This window comes from Haemaphysalis longicornis, unplaced genomic scaffold (genome assembly GCF_048455015.1).
Source record: "Haemaphysalis longicornis isolate Haplotype H1 unplaced genomic scaffold, Haemaphysalis longicornis Haplotype H1 scaffold_12, whole genome shotgun sequence".
NCBI classification, from domain to species: domain Eukaryota; kingdom Metazoa; phylum Arthropoda; class Arachnida; order Ixodida; family Ixodidae; genus Haemaphysalis; species Haemaphysalis longicornis.
In genome coordinates, this window is record NW_027526225.1 from 57431184 (window position 1) to 57453827 (window position 22644).

At 49.0% G+C, this 22644-nt stretch overlaps 1 protein-coding gene across 1 annotated transcript in view; it reads left to right on the forward strand.

Moving 5' to 3' along the window:
• LOC144161629 (solute carrier organic anion transporter family member 4A1-like) overlaps window positions 1-21837 on the forward strand; it is a 29575-nt gene extending 7738 nt beyond the window's left edge. The window contains exons 2-10 of the mRNA XM_077692260.1: window positions 2253-3080; window positions 4267-4388; window positions 5448-5603; window positions 5729-5818; window positions 8689-8872; window positions 10983-11136; window positions 15052-15236; window positions 19383-19447; window positions 21546-21837. Coding sequence (XP_077548386.1) covers window positions 2253-3080; window positions 4267-4388; window positions 5448-5603; window positions 5729-5818; window positions 8689-8872; window positions 10983-11136; window positions 15052-15236; window positions 19383-19447; window positions 21546-21775 — 2014 coding nt within the window. The 3' untranslated portion in view covers window positions 21776-21837. The remainder of the gene's footprint in view (window positions 1-2252; window positions 3081-4266; window positions 4389-5447; window positions 5604-5728; window positions 5819-8688; window positions 8873-10982; window positions 11137-15051; window positions 15237-19382; window positions 19448-21545) is intronic.
• The last annotated feature ends 807 nt before the right edge of the window (window positions 21838-22644 follow it).

Sequence of the window (22644 nt, forward strand, 5' to 3'; positions counted from 1 at the left end):
AGCGACGTTTCGCAGGAATACGTAAACGATGAGCTTTCCGAGACGCCGCACGAGTCCGCTGAAACGGAGGTTGTTCCTTCGGACGGTAGTGCGGAAACGAGCGATGTGGTGGCAAAGCCTGCAGCAGAGGCAGCGAACGGTTTGCACGGTTCATTTGGGAGAAATGACAATCTCGCCACTGAGCAAGCCGATTCCGTTGTGCCACCAGCTCAGGTAGCTGACCTCGAGCGACGGCCAGCCGAGCTCGTAAAGATTCAGGTGTCGCGGGCGGCTGAGCCGTCTTTTGAGAATCAGACAGGGCAGCTTCGTTGTAGTGTAGTTCTGGAAGTGAGGAATAAGAACGGGAACACGCTTCGGTCTTCGCGTGCTGAGGCTGCCGCCGAAACAGCAAGGCACGACGAGGTTGTACCTATTGGATGCTACGGGGCGTCTAAAGAGCACGTCGCGCCCTTGTTACTCCCAGCTGATGCTCCCGATGATAGGCCAACATCGGCTGAACTAGTTGAGGTTGCGGTGTCGACTGTGGCTGAGCCGAAGTCGGGAACCGACCAGCCAAGGGGAAGGAACGCAAACGCGTTCCGGCGTTTGCTTGCCGAACGCGGTCGTAGGAAGGCGAGCAACGAGGAGATAGCGAAAACTTCCGCGGGTACTTGCGGCGCGTGTTTCAGTGCAGGCACGCGAAGGTGCAAAGCCGTGAGCTCGCATCGCGCCAGGGGAACGCCGCCTCCAGGAAGGAGTACGCGCCTTACGTTTGAACGTTGGAAAATCTCGTTCGCTCCTCCGCGCGCTCGACCTTTTTCGAACAAGACGACCGGTGTCTTTTCACGCGGTCGCAGCAGTCTCTTTCAGAGAACGGGCGCACCTAAAGTGCGATACAAGGGGAAAACTCGGAGCAATCATGGGAGCTCGAATCGCAGCTCTCAGCGCGAGAAGTGGCCTGTAGACGCCTGACTTTCTCAATTTCATTGTTTTTCCTGAAGCAGGTTTCGCCCTTTACGATTACATTTTTTTTGTGTGTGGGACATTTCCAATCAAGCGAAATATCAACTTTCAGGTTTGTTCACGTGTCTAAAGTACTGCTGGGCAAAAACATAACTAGTGTAGTTAGTTATTAGCGTACTTTTTCGCAACTAAAAGCCTGGTAGATCTTCAGTGTTGATTTGTCTTCGCACTTGCCGGCGATGCGGTTGTGTCTTCCTGTGTTGTTCTGTTGCTTGCCTGACCAAGCCAGAGACGTTCTTGGGGAGCCACTACTCGTCCAGTACCCGCCCGGTGAGGCTCCAGCACGGTGTCGTACAGCCAAGGCCTGGAGTCGAGCGTCTGCCGAACACTTCACTTCGACAGCATCCCTCCGGACAACGGTTGCAGACCCTTATCCATCGGGATCTCGGACCCCCGGCGGAGAAGCTGTTACGAATGGGCAAGCGCCGCAGTACTTCCCCGCATCACTCCTCGGCTGTGCGGCGAAGCCACTCGTGCGCCTTCGGAAACAGGAGCAATCATGTCGGCAACAAGTTGCGACAAAGCCTCGTCAGACGCTTCGCTCTCTGCGCATTCGGCGGCTGCCTGCGGCGGCTGAACTTCGGCGGCTGCCTGCGTGGCTCGTCTCCACGCTCTTCAAGGACACAGAGGCAGGCCCCGGTGATCGCAACGGAGTCCTCCTCTCTCCCCTCTCTCGGACTCAACGTGCCCGAGGCTATGAACAGCTTACGAACTCTGGAAAGAGTGTAGTGCGTGTTCCAGCGTGTTGGCGTTTGACCGTTACCGCTTTCGGGTATAAATAGAGCTCCCAAGCGTTGTAAACCATTCCTGTTAGAGCTGCGATTCGATGTTGTCGCTCTGCTCGAGTCCTGTATTGTAACCTCGCCCGTCGGGGCATTGTTCTTTGGCTTCGGCTCACCTCTCGCTATGAAGTAAACAGTTACGTTAGCCTACGGCTTCTGGACTTCTTCACGGCTGCAACAGCGGCTGGCCGCTCGCATCATACACGCTACCACTCGTATGTCGGAGGCCACGGAGCTCGGATCGGGTGCCCCCGCCCGGTCGCAACACATCGTAACTAACTCTGCTCCCAAATAAATGGGTTTCTTCCTCCTTCCTGGCTGGTGCTCCGAGCTCTATTCACTGAGACCTAAACTAAACCGGGAGCTCCCAAACGTCCAGACCTCATTATTACGGCGTTATTTCTGCCATTTAGAACGGACTGGCCGTGAGTTGCCCTGGCATTCAAACTCTGCCCTCGTCCCTCGCAGTCCTGGCGGTGACAACCCGACGGCTCGCGAGGCCGCTACCCCCGATTTGGCCATCCCCGGGGGACAGTCAGCAGTGGTAACAGCTGGAGCGGCTGCAGCAGCGCACGAGGAAGCGGCCGTTGGTGTCGCGCCTGCAACGAGCACTGGTGCTGCCGCTGCCGCCGAAGAAGAAGACCAAGGCTGCGGCTGGGGCCGGCTGCAGCCCGCCTGCCTGCAGCCGCTGCGGACGCCTCCGTGCGCGCTGCTGGCGCTGTGCATGGCCTCCTTCCTGCAGGGCCTGGCGGTGAACGGCTACGTGAACGTGGTGCTGCCCACGGTCGAGCGGCGCTTCCAGCTGCGCAGCGTCCAGCTGGGCACCATCATCAGCGCGTACAACGTGGGCTCGCTGCTCTTCAGCACTCCCGTCGCGTACCTGGGCGGCACGCAGCACAAGCCGCGAATCATCGCCGTCGGCACGCTGGTCATGGCCACGGGCTCGCTCGTCTTCGCGCTGCCCCACTTCCTGGCCGAGAGCTACAACAGCCGCTTCGACGTGCACGACACCTGCCCCAACCGGCACGACTACGACACGCTGTGCGCCGGCGGAGCGGGGAGCACGCTGGCCGAGTACCGCTACCTGTTCATGCTGGGAAACTTCCTGCACGGCTGCGGGGCGTCGCCCTTCTACACGCTGGGCGTCGCCTACCTGGACGACAACGTGCCCACCAAGACCTCGCCCGTCTACCTGGGCGTGTACTTCGCTATGGCCATTCTGGGACCGGGCGTGGGCTTCATCTCGGGCGGTTACTTCCTCTCCATGTACACCGACATCACGAAGCCCGCCAGCGAGTGAGTGCGGCGGTAGCTGTTACCGCCTTTCCGTCTGTCCATCGCCAATGTTCTGATGGTGGACACTGCTTTGTCTAGCGAAAAGTACTGGACACTCGACTTTACTTCTTCAGTAGATAGAAGAGAAGTGAGCGTGAAGGGCGAAATCCTTACGTTTTGAGGCTACTTGCCGGGGACTTTAGCGTGGACGAGTACGTTCAGTCGGTGGCGCGAATGATATGGATCCACGAGTACCGGCCCAACGTAACCGTAGCGCTCTTTGTCATGCGAGACACGGAATAGGTGGCCGCCTTCTATCCACGATTTACAGCGTACTCGCCCGGACAATGCCGGGCCGAGTGAGAAGGCTCTTATGAATCTACTTGCACCGTCCACAATGCTATGTACCCAGCAACGTTGTGTTTCAAGTCATATATGACGGTCTCCATTTGATCGGCTTCTGCGGAGCACACCACTGCAAACTCTCTGACATTAGGTAGGGGTGTGAGAAAACAAAGAATAACAGGACAAGAAGTTATTGTTGAGCACAGCTAGGGTGAACAGAGCCACAAAAGTCCTCACGGCATTTTTGTCCCCTGGCAGATCCTCCAAATTCTTGGCGGGTGTACAACTAAGTGCCACCAGCTTTTTGGAGGCTGTGATCAGGTCAGCTTTAAACGAGAAAACTGACCACTTTGGAAACTCTTTATACTGTACATTACTGGGCCTAGAAAAAGACTTAAAACCAGGCGCAATACCGGTAGTATTGCGCGATAGCACGCGCGATACCATGAGCTTCTGTCGACGTTCGCATATTTCGTCGTATTTTCATAACGAATTTCGCAGAGTCCTCATTAGGAGTGGTTATATCGCTCTAACAACATATATTTGCCTCACCTGTCCGTCATTATCGAACCTGGATATTCAAACGACTATACTATTCACTGTGCCGCCGAAGATTAATGTGTTCTAAATGAAAACATTTGGGAATCGCCGCAGTGCTTTGCGGATTGCTTAGACGCTTCGGAACTTCGAACACACAGCACTCATGTGATGAGCGTGCAATCTGGCCTCAGTTCGATTCCGGATTCTTTGCTTCCGGAACGGTCCTTTGGGAATAATCCAAACGATCTTCTGAAATTATTGAGAATGCTGCTCCCATTGACAAGGGTTTAGCTCAAAACATGCTCATGTTTGTCTACTCCAGGGTAAAGATTAACCGCTTCAGTAAGGTCTGGGTCGGCGCCTGGTGGTTGGGGTTTGTGATCGCCTCCATCCTGGCTTACATCGTGGCCATTCCCATCTGGGCCTTCCCCAAGCACCTTCCGGGTACTACATCCTGTCTACTTTCGCTCTTTCAAAACTTACGTGTTGAATAACCAGATAAAAGGTCGGACGAATAGACGTCCGACCATTGTTAGAAGTCAGGTGAGCTTTATAAGGTATACACCTTATAGTTCTACATCATACCGACACTAGTAGACTCAAAAAACGTGTTCAAAGTTCACTTACATTTGTTTCTTTAAAGGCTAGTAGGACGCTCGCTTGAAAATTGAGTAAAAGAAATCAGACGATCATGCATAATTAGAAATATTGTACCCTTTACGAAAGCTGTTCACTCATGACAAGCAGCTGAGTTTAATACTCTCACCGAAGGATGTGAGCTGGGAACTACACACCAGACTAGACTCAATGCATCATGCGTACGCGAGATCAAGGCCTGCAGAACAAAGCCAATTTTTCACTTGCGTTCTCCGGACGCTGAAAACTTAAAAGCAGCGTTTTGAATTTGCGGTTTTCGCATAGTGGAAAACGGGCCAGGTTTAACACTTGTAAAGCTTGTTATCACTACCGAAGGGTCCGTTTGGCTTGGCTTCGCAGACTATGCACAGTCTTTTATGAAGGCTAGGTCACACGTGCCATACTTTGCTTTTGCGGCGGCGCGCCACTATGACGAAACTGAGCGACCGAGCGCCGGCAAAGCGGCCGTTAAATCCTGGCGTAGTCCTGTGGTACCCCCGTGGCGACGCTGCGAGCGAGAGCAGCTACAGCGCCTTTGAACAGCGGATCACGTGGCCTGATGTTACACTTGCCACACTTGCATTCCGGCGGTTTGAGGTCATTGCGACGCGTAGAATGACTTTGCGATGAATGGTGTAATAAACCATTGTCTGTAATATTTCGTAATTCCAACGGCTTATTGATTGTTTATAAGAAGGACACCTGTTTTTGGTTTAGATAAGCGTGCTCCGTTGTTGTTAGATGGTACACTATACCGTTGGGTGGACAAGGGGAGAGTTGCGGTTGCGTTCCCGCCGAACATAAACTCGGCTAACTCAAGAGTCACATCATTATGGTGCCCGTAACGACTGCTTCTTTCTCATCAAGGTCACCGGGAAATCCAGGACGCAAAGAAGCTGGAAGCGAAAGGCAGCCACGATCCGAAGAGCGACGAAGAAAAGCCCGATAGCTTCTTCGCTTTGGTGTGCGCGCTCCTGACGAATCGCACCTTCGTTCTTCTGACCATCGCCGGAACAATAGAGAGTAAGGAGGCCACGTCACTATGGTCATTTCTAGGGACCATAGCGTCACTGTGGCTTTGTCACCGATCACTGCCATTACTCGGTGCGCTGTGTAACGCGCAAATTTTGCTCACTTTTCCCTTCTAGCCATGATGGCTTCCGGAATTTCCGCATTCATTACGAAGATCCTCGAAGCGCAATTCGGACTGACTTCGTCGGCAACCGCTACACTTCTAGGTGCGTTTTAGCCGCCTCACTTTTCTATGCACAGCCCCACTGGCCAAATACATTCGAAGCGGGATTTATCAAACGCGAGAGCATTCGTTGCATATCGTGGATTTCAATATATCGATCTTGCTTAGATTTCTGTCTCTCAAGAGAGATTTCAATTTCTCAATATTTAATTTGTGACAGCGGAGTTTTGGGCATACATGCACCGCTCAGCGTTGGATTTCTGGTTGCCATCGAGAAAAGGCACCGGTGGAGAGGGCAGAACCGAAGTGATGAAGAGGAAAATGCGGCTTCTGCGTAGTACTTGTAATGGCGCAGTGGAGGCAACGCAAAACCGCTATCGAGTCGCGTCACGCTTTGTACACTGGCGAGATGTAAAATACCACGAAACTACGGCACCATTTATCAGCATTCTTAACGGTCCAGTTGCCGAAGGGACTGGTTCTTTACTGGAGCCTATTTGCCGTTCGCGGAGCTTGGGCTCTGGCCACCAGCTGAAGCTGAGTAGGACGAGAGGGGCTGGACAGCAAGATCTCCCATTGCTCTCGTTGGGTAGTTAAGGGAAGAGAAAAGGAGGCTCAGGGCTAAACTCGCACACCCCGATTATGTGGCGGAGTGTACCTACTCCTGAGCGAAATGCTCACTCAGCATCGCAGCGTACGGCAGACTGGCACAAGCCCCAATGTGCTCGAGTGTCTGTGTCCAGGAGACTGGGGCAGCCAGTGAACTGCCGTTTTATTGTCACACGTGCGGATATTTTATTGACCGCAAGATACCGTGAGGATGGTACAATATATATATTAAAGCTTTCACTGCTTGCGATAAAAAGTTAATTGCGTGTCCGTGCGGTGTTAATTTTCTCACGAGAGAGACTGGGTGCTGTCTTAATGACTAAAATGGTAGGGTGTTATTTTAGGGCTTTTTTTTTTCTTTTTTGTTCGTTTTGTGCGTTGCTTTGCTTCGCGGATTATTTTGTTCTGAGCAGTGAAGTTGTGTGGATGGAACGCCTTTGGGCAGTTTTTGCGACTGAAAAAATCAAGTAAGATCTCCCTGAGGTATACTGAAGCTTCCCGACGTCGATGTAAGACATTTTCATGATGCAGCCAACCGGCTGATGACGTCAGTGCTGATTGTGACCATAATAATGTCAACAAATGATTAGTAACGCTTGTCCCGTTGAAGGCCAAAACCTCCTCACCAACTGGGACATGAGTGGTTGCCCTGTGAAATCCCTTGTTATAATCAAATTCCTTGTGATTGTAATTGTCTGTTTTCAAAACGTCCGTTTTGCGTCCCTTTAATCGCGGCGTACTTCCGGTTAAGCAGAGGGCGTTTGGTAATACCGTAACTGTTTTTTACAAACGCATTTTGATGAACTGAAACCATGTAAAACTATCTTTTATGTGTTTATTTGAACGTGTTTTGAAAATATAATCGCGATGAGATTTTTTTGTGACGTTGAAAGTTTTAACCGCAAGGGGACGAACGTCCAAAGATGGCTGCTGCAGCCAGCTGTTTCCCGTGACAGTAACGTGTAAAGAACGCTACGGCTACTCAGTTTTTTTTTTTTTTGGCTTGGTGCTCGTTTTGAGGTCCGTGACAGTGACTGTGTGTCAAAATAATCCTCCCGTTACGTATTTCGGCATCGACGCGCTTTCGCCACGATTACGCGATCTTTTCCAAAACCTTCAAATGGTGCGTTACGCCGTTGACATTTTCGTTAGCAAAGAAGCAACGGGCGCATGTCACTTGGTCCTCGCCACTGAGCCCGAGCTGCAGCCGGCCAAATCCGTCCAGTCCCAGAGCTTGAAGCAAAGACACTGCACAGTCCTCTCCGAGAGGCGGAAATGCTTCTTTAGGCATTTCGAATGCGTCTACATTACACTGCACAGTCCTCTCCGAGAGGCGGAAATGCTTCTTTAGGCATTTCGAATGCGTCTACATTACTTCTCGACCGCCTGTTCCCCCGGCCAGTGAACAAGAAGGTGATAACCGGAAAATTCACGATTGACCTTCGTCTTTTTCAAATTCAGATCGTCTGCTCCGAGAAGCCGCTAACTAGCTCCAATCGTTACGCGACATCCGGTTGTTCGTTTTAGCCAATCAGGAGTCGTTCAAAACGGACACGAAAGGGACAAAACACAAGAACACCGCCCCAGTTGCAAGCGTTAATAGGCAATCAGGAGTCGTTCAAAACGGACGCTTTTGAAACGGACACGAAAGGGACAAAACACAACACCGCCCCAGTGGCAAGCGTTAAAAGTAGCTCCGTCGCAGGCGACGTTGCACCTTCCGGCGGATCGCGCAAACAGTCATGAACAGGAAGTGACATTGCGGTCAGCCTGCTCTGCTTCTTCGTCCCCCGGCCAGCCAAACCGTGCGCGCTTCCTCCATTGCTGCTGCTACGCGTAGGTTTGCGTACGGCCGCCTGGTCGCTTGCGACCGCTCGCTCGCCGGCTGCAACGTCGCTATGTACTTCTAGAACACTAACTTCACTCCAGCCTGGCAGCATTGGCCGCGCTCCTCTCAAATTTGGCTTCAAAATCGTCGACTTTTGGCCGTTTGCGCCATGCGTACGCGTATTTCAGCTGTCATAGTTTGTATCTCGAAGTTTTTTAGGCAGACTATACGGATATAAGGTTGTCAAAAGGTCGACATTTTCGCCTGTAATCGTGCGCCCGCAGATGAGACAAGCCAACAGCCAACAGGGTAACGGCGTCTGTAGGATAAGACAGCATTAGGATTCACTTCTTTTTCATCATGGACGTCGCGCATTTTGCATGTTTTCCAAATATATATACGTAAGAATGTCATTGCCCAGTGCGCAACTTGCATCGGGCGGGCTACGAAAAGCTTTCTTCCTCCCTTGCACGTAGGTATAATCGCGATTCCCAGCGCCGTCGGAGGTACCCTGCTGGGAGGATACCTGATCGACAAGTTCGACCTGGCATGCTCCCAGATCATCCGCATGTCAGTGTTCGCGAGCATGTTCACCTGGCTGGCCATGGGATTCGTACTGTGGCACTGCCCCGCTGCGCCTTACGCCGGTGTGTCCTTTGAGTGAGTACCCCTGCTTTACTCGGAAAATCCATGCCACCGCAGCCTTTGGCCTGCAAGCTGTGTAAACCATAACAGTTTCATACTAATATATACTAGAGGGAAATCTGTCGCTGCAGTCGCGGGCCGCCGTAGACGGCGCCATTGCTGCTAGCGACGTTCCTCGCCTGCTTGGGCTTATCTAGCCATACGGCTGCTTTTTTGTCTCGAAGCCAAAATCAAAGAAAAAAAGTAACATTTTTTTTCTTGTTCATCCTACATTAAGCTTCTAAAAAACTACTGACATTTTGGAGGTTCAATTTTACAATAACAAAACAAATTTTGTGAACCATTTACGGTAATATTGTTGCTTTTTTGCATGCCAGAGCCAACGTTTCAGCTTGTTCATGAGCCATGCCAAGGACAGGTGGAACGTGCCTGCCGGGTACATGACGGAACGCTCGCCGAAGCGCGGCTACCCTAGACAGTGGCGCCAGATTTCCCTCTAGTATATATTAGTATGAAACCCTATGGTGTAAATGTTCATCAAACGACTCAAAACCACTGTATTTCAGGACGACTTGCAGCTACGTCCGCGATTTGTTCTTCAACCTTATTAAGCGATCTCCTGCAGACATAAAACGCGGCACGTAGACAGAGTGGCGGGAAGATATTGCTTAATCTGGGCTTGTCTCAGTTTATACCCTGCATTTTCGGGTTTACGGGGGTTTCAGAATGCACGATTCATGGACACCGAAAACGGCGACTCACAGCATGCGAAGTATACCATTAATGAATCGCGTCTCCGTTCCAAGTGTCCGCAGTATATGACTAGTGAATTTAGTTTCACGGGCTTTATCTGCCGTGGTGACCGATTTTCAAAGGGAACGAGCCGTGTTCAGACTGTCGTTGCAACTAGATTTACGAACTATGACGTCATTTGACGTCTCGGCCAAACAACTTAGTGAAGCGCCGTCGCTTACGTTTACAGTCTGCTATAGGCCTTTTCGTTCATCGTTGTGAACATAGCATTACTCAAGACATGTTAACCGGAGGTAATTATGAAAACGGACCAAGCGGGTAGATTAAATGAATGCACGTGTACTGAATGAAAACAATGCGCAGACAATAGGATGACGCGTGCGCAAGAAGCGAATAGTGCACAACGGCGACTCACGCAGCCTTGAAGCACATTACCGAGACTTCTTATGCGGGTAGCGGTATCATGCGACATCCTCTCAAATGCAGATCTGAGTGGTTTAAACCAATCGAATTTATTTTTTGGAGCCGAACAGCACGGGAAAGGAATTCTTTCTCATCCTTTCGTTTTGTTGCGTACGGAAACACTGAAGCCGGTGTCTTTAGCTTTGGCTATGCTCTAATCTTTAATCTTTAGTTTTGGCAGTGCTATAATTTGTAACCCTTACCTAGAGCGCAGCTTGAAACACTCTTTGGAAGTTCACGCTACATGGTCGCCGTCGACGAAAGCAGCGAACGCTGAGAGGTGGAATAAAGAGAGCGAGCCCGGCGCGCAACCGAGAATGAATGACGGTGACAGCGAAGAGAGCGCGAGGGGAAATTTGGGGATCCCGGGGTAATTGGCTCTCTCAGTCTCGTCGACAAACAACGCCGGATTTTCGACCGACCGGTTCAGCCAATACCCCCGCATGAAGAATACGGTACACTGTCACATAATTTTACACCCGAAGGATGTAAATCAGTCTAACACTCCTACAGCCTTGTAAAAAGCGAAGTAAAACACCATTTAAGGGGTTTTTGTAGTTTATAACGCCCTCATACCTTTCCAAAAACACAAAGAACACCCTTTTATAGGGTGTTTTATTGTTAATTACACCCGTAAAGGATTTTTTTCTTTGTTTTTCAATGGGGTGCAAGAGTGTTAAACAAAAAGAGTGTAAATCATTTTACAGTGTGCTGTTGCCCTTACAGCCATACTGGGATCGTTTCAGCTTGTTCGGGGCCGTTTGACGGGTTGACTTAAAGAAATTTTAAAGTATCTCCAAGCCCTGCTTTGTTTCCCGTTCATATATGCTAAGGTCGATCTCCTAACCCTACCAGTTTCACGTCCACTTTCTCCAACTCATTCCGCTTCGTGCATGGTTCTCGCTTGCAGCAAGGGCTACCACTTCGAGCCCAACCAGACGTGCAACGCCGAGTGCCAGTGCAGCGAGATCCTGTACAGCCCCATCTGCGGCATGGACAACACGACCTACTACTCCCCGTGCTACGCCGGCTGTCACGAGGAGCACGTGGCCGAGGGCACGGTGGTGGGTGCATCCTTCGAGAGGATTAATCCAATCAGAAAGCCATGGCGATTTCTATAGCGCCAACAAAGCCTTGCAGGAACACCAATAGCCGCGTAAATTAGTTCTAAGCATTTACAATGGGCCTTTTCCAGGCGAGGAAAAGCGCTCTTAGCGGCGAATATGGAAAACACAATCGTTGGCTCTTTCAGCCATGGTTGCTGGTGACGCCCTTTTCAAATATCGATAATCACGGAGCACGCCCCTCGTGATAGAAAAGTGGGTTTCTTTGCTTGCACAACGCCCTCCGCTTTGTTAACTTCATGCGCAAAGGTCGCTCTTTGAGGTGCGCTGTTGACGAACTTTCGGACATTTTCTTCGGCTAGTAATTGACCGTCCGATGACTTAGCGCTTTTGCAGCCGCCACCCCAGAATGCGAACAAAAAGTATCTGTTTGTAGTTAGGACCGGCGGTTTTGTCGTCAGAAAAGGTATCTGCAATAAAAGGGAGCCACCAAAAGTAATGGCGGCGCCTTCAAGCGCATGCGCATATAGAAGTCGTGGAAAAGGTCTATTGCTTACGGAAGAAGGTTGAGAGAAACGCGAAAGCGAAAAGAAAAAAACCCTCGCTGAAAGTGCGTCCAACCGATCGTCAAACCTTCAAGGATCCAAATCCAAAACGAAGAACGAACTGACGCGTATACATTTTTCGCGAACTGAGAATACGCGTCTACGAACCGATGCATAGTTTATGAGATAATGGTATAATATTGGGCTCCTTTTTCACGATCGATGCGCGTATTGTCTTATCTGGAACCGTTGCTATTTCGCGATTTTCAAGTAAACGTTTTGACACAATGGGAGCCCGCTTTCACGCATGCGCCGTGTGTAGACCTTAACACAGCTTTTCGATAGACCAACCGGTCTATAAGGAAAATCATTAGTGTTTTGAAAGAACGCCACTGGTCCCACTGACAAAGCTATCGCTTTAGAACTACGAGCAATGCATCTGTGAGCGTGGATGACCAGTGAATCTCTAAAAAAATCCCGGGCCATCTCCACTAACGTAGAACCTGGGGATGGGCGATGCATGCAGTTTATAATTGATTGATTGTGGGGTTTAACGCGCCGACGCAACGAAGGCGATGAGGCGCGCCGTAGTGGAGGGCTCCGGATTAATTTTGACCACCTGGGGATCTTTAACGTGCGCCGAAATCTCGTACACACGGGCGTTTTTGCTTTTCGCCTCCATCAGAAAAGCGGCCGCCGCGGCCGGGAATCGAACCCGCGACCTCGTGCTCCGCAGCGCAACGCCTTAGCCACTGAGCCACCGCGGCGGGTGCATGCAGTTTATAAGTATGTTCTTGGCGCCTTCGCTTCTTGGCAGCGGAGATGAAACCGTTGGAGGGGAAGGGTATACTGATGCACCAAGCGTTCTAGACCGAGGCGTAAACGAGTGTCCTGGTGGTCTTTTAGGAAGCGTTACAAGCGTTCTAGCGCGAGGCGTAAACGAGTGTCTTGGTGGTTTAGTACCGTGACTACATGAGACGATGGTTACGACAACGACATGAGACGCCGACAGCCCCAGGCCCTAAGGGGCCTCGCCACTAATACACAGTGTTGAGATCGTTAGAGAAGGCAAACGCATTTTTTGTAATTATATAATAATGGGTCTACTACGGTTGGGATTACTCAAGGAAACTCTGAAGTACCCGACTTTCATCCTGGCCGAGAAACTTGGGCTGTAAATTTCCCGATGGTATTGACTGATATCTGGCAGGATTTTTTAACGCTGTTTAACGTTTTAACGTTTGTTTTTTTAACTGTAATAATTGTTTTGGAGAACGACTCAGCGGGCAATGGAGCGGAAAATGATAGGTGTAACATTAAGGGACAAGAAGAGAGCGGAGTGGGTCAGGGAGCAAACTGGTGTTAAAGACATATTAGTAGAAATTAAGAAGAAGAAATGGACGTGGGCAGGGCATGTAATGCGAAGGCAAGATCACCGCTGGTCATTAAGGGTAACAGAGTGGATCCCTAGAGAAGGCAAGCGTTGCAGGGGGCGGCAGAAAGTTAGATGGGCAGATGAGATCAAGAAGTTTGCGGGGATAAATTGGTCACAGTTGGCACAGGACCGAGGTAATTGGCGAATAATGGGAGAGGCCTTTGCCCTGCAGTGGGCGTAGATAGGCTGGTGGTGATGATGATGATGATGAATTGTTTTGGAAAATTTTCGATAAAGCAATAGTGGCCGCCCTTTTATGTAACCGTACTTCTACCGTAAATACCCGTGGATTTACAGCAGGCGACAACTCTGTAACGTTTATAACTTCACTGTAGACTGATTTTAACAGTAAATCAAACTCCGATCCTTAGCGGCAAGTTGTCATAATATTGCTTTTGGAAGATTTTCACAAAACAAGAGTTGCAGTCGTCTTTTAAGCTAAGCATTCTCGAAAAAGTTCACTTTGCCGCAAAGCATTCTTGCACACGCACAAAAAGGCGTACGGAGCCATACAACCATCCGTGTAAGAGCGTTAGGTATAAATTGATTTGATTGATTGTAGGGTTTAACGCGCCGACGCAACGCAGGCGATGAGGCGCGCCGTAGTGGAGGGCTCCGGATTAATTTTGACCACCTGGGAATCTTTATCGTGCGCCGAAATCTCGTACACACGGGCGTTTTTGCTTTTCGCCTCCATCAGAAAAGCGGCCGCCGCGGCCGGGAATCGAACCCGCGACATCGTGCTCAGCAGCGCAACGTTAGGTATAAAGGGCCGTGGGCTAAAGAGTAACCGCCTCTCTTTGCAATCTCGTTGAAAAAGCCAAGGTAGAGCGTTATGTGTCGTGCACAGTTCTGCAACGTTAGATGTCTCATAAAGAATAGGTAATATTACACACCTCACCTCTAAAGGTGCGATATCACAGGGGGCCCAGTGTATTTTAGGGCAATATTTGGTGCTCGTGTGTCGTACCAAACGCTAACTTCGGTGTTCTGGGGCGCTAGGTGCATTTATCGTCAGGCTCTAATTTCTTGACTGCTGGCCTTCAAGTAAAAAAGGAGATAATCAACCTACGTCACTCAGGCTGTGCTTTATTTCCCTTGAAATTAAGACCGCTTCGATGCACTGCTCGCGGAAGCACCATTAGTCAAAAAACGTTTCTGCGCAATCGCCTTGTTTAAAATAAGCATAACCCATGTATGTATGAATGTATGTATGCATGCATGCACGTATGTATGCACGTATGTATGTATGTATGTATGTATGTATGTATGTATGTATGTATGTATGTATGTATGTATGTATGTATGTATGTATGTATGTATGTATGTATGTATGTATGTATGTATGTATGTATGTATGTATGTATGTATGTATGTATGTATGTATGTATGTATGTATGTATGTATGTATGTATGTATGTATGTATGTATGTATGTATGTATGTATGTATGTATGTATGTATGTATGTATGTATGTATGTATGTATGTATGTATGTATGTATGTATGTATGTATGTATGTATGTATGTATGTATGTATGTATGTATGTATGTATGTATGTATGTATGTATGTATGTATGTATGTATGTATGTATGTATGTATGTATGTATGTATGTATGTATGTATGTATGTGTGTGTGTGTGTGTATGCATGCATGCATGTATGCATGTACGTATGTATGCATGCACGTATGTGTGTATGTATGTATGTATGTATGTATGTATGTATGTATGTGTGTGTGTGTGCATGTATGTGTGTATATATTTACGCATGCATGCATTTATGTATGCATGTAGGGAGTATGTATTTGTGCGTGCGTGTGTGTGTGCATTAGTCACGCCAGAGAGGGACCTAGAAAGACACGCCGCTCCTTTTATTTTACACACTTCTCGAATTGGTGGCATCACAAACGCACCAAGAGACTTCTCGTGCAGTTGTACATGAACTGCAGCTGCATCGAGCACTCCGAAAAGAGGCCGGGCGCACCGGGGCCGGTGAACGCCGAGCTGACCCGTTGCCAGACGCCCTGCACGAACCTGTACCCCTTCTCCGTCGGCCTCTTCTGCGTGCTCTTCGGCACCTTCATCAACAGCGCGCCCGGCCTGAGCGCCACCATTCGGTAGGGACGTGTCTCCTCGACACTGCATTTGCCACTACGCCTGCAGTCAGCCCGTACCTCGCGAAATGTTGGCGATCATGAACCCATTGGCACCGTTGCGACCGAAGGGAGGAGGAAGGGGAAACTCTTTGAGGTCAGCGACATCAACCCTGGTTTTCCGCGCAAGATGCGCGTGAAAGTGACATGAAAAATTCGCTTACACGCACAAATAAACACGAAAACAAGAACACACGCGAACCGCACCCGCACAGTCAGGTGAAACGTGCATACGATCAAGAATTTTCCATTTTCTGTCAAGTTCAGTGTTTTTGTGGCGCTTCGTGCCGTTTGTTAAGTTGACCACGGGCCTACAAGTTCTACCCTGAGGGAAACCTTCGTGGATAGTCAGGGCCGCAGAGAGGGCTTTACGGTGTTTCTCCTCAGGTAAGAACGAGGACATGCGCGGAGTATATTCCTCAACTGCTTTATTATTTATTAGAAATATACTAGATTATAATAGAAGTAACAGATGGTTATATATATTTTATTTATCGTTTGCTATTTATACTATGACCTGAAAGCCATGGTATATCCCTAGGGAGTACTGCAGTGAAGTACACCAGGATATGGCATCTGGGGCATACATCGGCAAGTCTTTCAAAATTCGTTGCCATGCGAATGCATCAATACCGCATCTTAAGGGGAGCGCTGTGATCGTTACCACAATCATCATGAAATTTGCGTGCACTGCAGGACGAAAGGTATCCGATAGACCTCCGACATTTTACCGAAAGTCGAAAGCCTCACATCTTTGTTTCAAGGAACGCGTGATGTACAAACGTCGTCGGGAGATGCCCATGAATTGTTGTCCAGACGTGTGTCATTACCTTTGTGAATGTGGTTGACCAGCGGAGGTGTTCGTGTCCGGAGGTGTTCGCGGAGGCGGGAAATTTGAATTGCGTTGAGTGGTAGCAGTGAGCGGATAACAGTGCTACAGCCCATTATGACGAATCACTGCCCTGCACTTCCGACAGGTTTCACATTGAGTGAAACGGCTTTAATTTTTTTCAAGCGGCTTTTGAATGGGTTCATTGCACATTGGGTACATCCCACAAATTTAAAAAAGAATAAAGTGCTACCTGATGTCCCTGCCTCAGACGTAACCAAGATTGTTCCTGATGCTTTGTTTTTCAGTGTTTCTCTTTTCTAAGTTGATTGTGTATAGTTATTGCTACCATGTAATTTACTTATTGACTCTGCTTTACATCATTCTTGTACACATCCCTCTTTTCATTTGCTGCTATTATTCAGTGTATTTTAAGTTATTCTGTGCAGGAGGTCCCGCTACAGTATTTGACCTTGGGACCTCCTTCTGTATATAACCCCCCATGTATCATTTTGAGATATTAATAAATTGATTGATTGATTGATTGCTGAAACTAAAAGAAAACCGACCAATAGCCGCTACATTGCTGCAATCACGAAATTCGAGCGGTCGAAGAACTCAGGAAAGAGGGCAAAAGTTTTGGAGCAGATTTCTGATCTTCTTAGAGCAGAAATTTTGTTAGGTAGTTTGCGAACACCTAATCTAAGTACTACAGATGTTGGCTGACTACGGTCTGCAACCATTTAAGATTTCCAAAAAAACTTGAAAAAAGTGTTGCAGGGTCCCTTTAACGCCTAACAGAAAGTTCATGCGTAGTTTAGCAGACCTCCCAAATAGCTCCTGCCTTCACATTTTTATAATTTCTAAGCATTCCCCGTAATTTTTTTTTCTGTCTTGCGAATCGCTAGTCCATGCCGAGTCCTGAGTTTGGGAGGCCGGAGAGCCCGCGTTATTTAACTTTTACGTGTCCTTAGCGAATTATTGCGCACTTTCGCGGTTCTCGTCATTGCCCGAGATGCACGCGTACGTGGGTCGGTATGCAGAGAAAACGTCAGGAGACGTCCGCGGTCCCGCAGCGTGCTGCTGGGGTCGCCGGATGTCTAGGACGCCCTTAGACATTTCGTCCGCTTATTTTTTTTGGCGTACAACAATGACGCGCTTGTGATGACCACGGATTGCTTAAACCGGTCTGGCACTGCTAGTCATAGCATTTCACACTAATATAGAGGTAAATATGTCGCTGCAGTCGCGTTCCGTCGTGGACGCCCCATAGCAACGAGGCACGTTCCTCGCCTACTAGACTTGGCTATAGCCACGTGGCTTATTTTTTTGTAGCGTAAGCTACACTGGCCGAGGTTGAGCGGTTTCGCGTGTGCTGCGAAGTGCCGTTCTGCGCAAGCGCGAGAAGCATTGGATTGGTTTGGATCGGAGCGGCTTGGATTGGATTAGATTGAATTTGATTTGGATTGGATTGGATTAAATTAGATTTTGTTGGATTGAAATCCACTCCAATTGGAGTACGGGTGCTGAACCTTAGCTCACGCTACGTATAACCTGGCATAGCCGAGCTAAGCCACTGCTAATTTTTACAGTAAGCCTCGATCAACAGCGATTGTACTATTTTTTTCTTGTTCCTCCAGCATAAGTTTTCTAAATAATACCTGAAACTCCGTTTTTACTAATTCACCACATTTAAATAATCTTTTGCAATAAAACCGTTGCTTTTTTTTTTAAGCCACAGGCAACTTGTCAGCCTGTTCATGAGCCACGCCAAAGACATGCCTCCCGTGCCTCCCTGGTACATAAAGGAACGCTCGCTGAAGCGCGGCTCGCCTAGACAGCGGCACCAGCTTACCCTATACTATATAGTAGCATGAAACTCTACGCTCTTAACCATCGGACAGCCCGTTGAACAGCTGGGTCAGCTTGGGTGCTGTGTTGTTGAGGGAAGAAGAAAGCGAGGTTCTGGTACAAATGAACGTTTATTGGAGGGAACTTGAGGTCAGCGATTAACTAAGAAAGCACAAGCGGCGAAGACGCGTAACCAAAGTAACGTGCACAGCCGAACGTCGGCGCATCCAATGCCGTGCCTTTTGCCCGGCGAGCATTTACCTCTCCGTATAATTCTTTCCGAAACAAGCGAATTCTGTCGTAAACACAACACTGCATGGTGATCAACGCAGGGCATTGTGCTCTAGTGAAGAAAGGGCGAAACACTTTTTATAGAATTAGCGTGCTCCCAATATATAAAGGAAAGTAATGAAACCTGCGCTTTCCTTTGAACACAGATAAGAAGTCGGGCGCGGCCGCATGCTTTCAACAAAACACATAAGTAAACAAAACAGAATGCCTAGCTCGCGGCAATATCATGCGCGTTTCACTGTGTACAGGAAATACGAAGGCCGCACATTCCTGTCCATTGATTGGGCCGACCGAATCGCCTGTCAACACTAAGAAATATTGCGGTCACCACCCAGTCGTTTCAGTGCACTGCCAGCCATGCTCTTTCCATCCGTAAAAGTCTATGCGGTGTCCGGTAATTATTTCGGGTTTTGAAAAGAGACCCACCGGCGCAGCATCCGGCCCTCCGTACAGCCGCTCGTGGCTTTTTCCTACGATTCATCCGAATTATGATGGTTTCGCTTACGTGATTTTACTCTATGCATATCTTGGTCACCCTAAAATTAAAATATTCTTTAGATGAGTTGCTATCAGCTACAGCTAAAGCTATTTCCATAGCTACTCTATTTGGCAGCCATATACATCAAGCGTCGGAGCAGTGGGCATATTTCTCGATGCATTAAGTATTATGATTGCGTTCGTGTTGAACATGCGTAAATCTACGTCAGCGTTTTCTCACACGGACGCAGATTAGATTTCTGAATTTGCTGATTCGGTAAGACTATGAGGAAATACAGCAACTTGTGAAACGATATGGAGTCTGGGTACCTTAGGCGCACTGCTATGAAGGAATCGAGATGGACGGTTATAAAGCGGTAGTAAACTAATTACTGAGAATTTACTGATGATCCGTTGTGCAATTATTAAAACACCCCGTATCATACGCTACAGTGACAGAAAGAAAGACAATACAATACACACCATTTCGTAGCTAATCTTTTGGCGTTCCTGGTGGCGTTGCTTTGAAGAATGTGCCCTGTCTTCTAGACAAGGCGTGGGCTCGAAGTTCCTGTACATAGGGAAACTCAGTAGTTATGGTACCTTGTCATTCGAGCAATGTTCTTGAAACTAGTAACATGACATAAATGCCCCGCTTTCAGGACCGTGGGAGACACGGCCAAACCACTGGCACTCGGTCTTCAGTGGGTCTCCGTTCGTCTGTTCGGTAAGTCCCGGCGGCCAATTCCCCCATCGTCACGCAACGTCTTTCTTACGAAATAAACTGCTTAGGAACAGAGCTCTCGTGCTTCCGGCATAAATATCACTGGTCATGGCTTTTTGTGCCTTATGACACATCAATCCTGCCGCAAATCTCGAGTATTAAAAAAACGCTTAAACGCAAAACATATATCTTCAGTCTCCGGCTCTTCCCCTTCGGGCCGAAAGGAGAAACGCAGAGTTATTCGCGGCCCGAATCACAAGTTGTCTCATGTCCGTGCAGGAAGAACTACTGCGTTCATGCATGATTCTCTACGTGCGCCCATTGCCTGGCTCGTGTATTCCGTAAAGCGAAATAGTATTGCGAATGGTTTGTAATACGTGAGTGCCCCGTTCCGAACGTGATATCGTCACCATTAAACATGCTTGGCTGCTCGGTGGTTTCTAGCAGAATGGGCTGGCAAGAAATGCTACCCCAATTAGCCAACATCCCTTTCTTTACCCCGAGTGGTGCAAATAACTTGCTGCGTAGTTACCACCGGTGCACAGTCACACAAAAGTGTTAACAAGAACAAAGAACAAAGTGCCAGCCCAGAGCGGCTGCTTGCTATATTGCACCATACAGGCAATCAGCGAGGTTTTGCGCTTGCGCTGGAGCTGCCGAGGGCAGAAAGTCAGCCTGGGGGCGCCGATTATTATACGCCCAGGATTCGCCAGTGGCTATTGTATTAGGCGCTCCGCGCATAGGCTGGCACCCGCTTATTCGTTATTGTTAACTTCTGACGACTGTATGCATATATCGACTATCGACTATCGCATATATCGACTGTCTACTCTCCCGACCCAGTGCTCGTGAGGAGCAGGATGGCACACTCACGCCTATTTTTGACCCACTACGGTGATGTAAACAGCATTATTGTAATCCCATTAACCCCTCGGTCCTCGCGTTAATTATGGTTGGAGCCGTTGTTGCTTGCTGAACAACATGGTGTGATGCTTTAGAAGACGATATGCCATGAAGTGCACTTTCATACGCACAGATCTTTTTCTTGGAGCGTGGTACATCTTGAAATTACAGACGTTAGAGCAGGGCGGTGTTCTCGGTTCCACGTGGTATTTAAATAGCTATTAAATAGCCATTTAAATAGCTATTTAAATCAGCTATTGTCACCAATAACTGACTGTACCAGATTTGTGTTATCCTGTGTAAGCATTGCCACGAACAACACGGGGGAAAAATCACTAGACCAAGCCTGTTTTGTTTGCTTTTACGCCCGAGGTGTTGGTAAGTGGTGCTGTTTTTTATTCACGTCATACGAAGGTTGAGATATGAAAGTCGCCGACACAGCTTCAAAGATTTCGCCATCTGTTGCTGCACGGGCAGCAACAGATGGCAAATTTTTAGATTTCTAAAGTGCACACAGCTCACCTCATTATTGAAAGCAACTGAATTCAATCAATCTTGCTTAGAGAAGGTAATGCGTATTTGCCCTGCTCCTGTTAAATTTGATACCCACCAAACACTAGCGGGAACCGAATACGCCCATCTTCCCGCGAGGGAACCCTGATGTGATGCGATGCATCAGGGGGGAGCGTTTGGACTGCCGCTGGTATTGGATTGCGTCAGTCCACTCGCTGAAGGGACTGTCGCTTCCATCACGTATTCATCGGAAGAATCAAGTCAAGCACGCAGTCGTCAAGCAAAGTGACGCGAAGTCGAACGAGAGCGAGCGCTGACTGAACCGCCGCAGCGCGCTACCCGCTTTATATTCACAGCGCCTGAAGGAGAGGAGACAGCGGAGGATAGTCGCGCATGCGCGCACTTGCGCGACGGGAGCGGAGCGAAGCGAGCGAAGCGCGCGCACGCATGCTGTTGTTTATGATAATGAGACGGAGTGAGAGTGCTGCGCACAGCTGTCGGAGAGAAGAGCGGAGGAGGGTCGCGCATGCGCAGGTGGCGTGCGGACGCCGCCGACGCCGACGCCGACGCAGGAGGGACATGCCTCAGAGCAAAAGATGCGTCGCATCTAATAAACGTTCGCCATCTATCCTCCGCTTTTTTTAGGTCGACGTCATCCACTTACCGACTGCTTTCGGGCGCGCAGGCACAATCCTGGCCCCGATCGCGATCGGCTCCATCATCGACCGCAGCTGCCTGACCTGGCAGACCCTCTGCGGTGGCCTCCCGGGTGCTTGCCTCATCTACGAGAACGCCAGCATGAGCTACAACCTGTTCGGCCTCCTCATTCTGCTCAAGACACTCTCGGTCTTTTTCTTCTTCCTGGCGTGGACCAGCTACGTGCCGCCGAAGTCAGGCGGCGCCAGAGTCCAATAGCAAGCGGTCTCGATTCATTAAACGCTCGTACGAAACGCATTCACGCAGCGATGGGCTTGTTGCACTTCAGCTCCGAATCCGACAACTAACAGCTCTCGTAAAATATCGTTCCAGAGCGTGCTTACAATCCATAGCCCGGGCAGAAGGTGTTCAAGTGGGCTCGTTGTACTTTAAACGAGCGGCATGGTTGAAGGAAGTGAAATAAGTTCAGTAATCGGAATGCAGCATACGGACGTACACTGTTCGGTGTAGAACCCTACTCTCCTCACCCCTTGGGAGGCATTAATCATTCTGTGTGCCGCTGCGTAACACCCACTGGGACCGTATGCACGGAGCGATGGTCGTTGCGAACCAAGCAATCGATGTTTTGATAAGTTTGTGGTTTTATTTTTTTAAATCGAAGGCCGGAAGGAGGCAAGAGGGAGAGGTGTTTGATCAGTTAGAGGCTGCTGATAGCATCTCTGATAAGTATACAAACTGGAACCTCTGTAAACCTAAGGGACAGGAATTTGCTCCCTCCGCGATTCCGGAGCGATAGTATGGGGAGGGAAAAGGGATCCACGTGCCCTAAATGATACTGGCGTGAATGCGCGCATTCAGTCTCCCTCGCGACGCTTCAAGCTAAGCGTCGTCATCTTTGGTGCACCCAGGGTTGCATACTTGAGCCGTTGTAGATTACCGTGTACACGAATGAGCTGTGCCATATTCCTGACTACCCCAAATCTATCATGTACGCCTATGACACCAAAATATTCTTACTGCATCTTCGCTTACCCAACCCCAAAGCACTATCAATGCTTATCTCGCTGTTATCCATCTGGCTACTCCTAATAACTCACGGCTAAACAGAAACAAACCCAAATGCATAA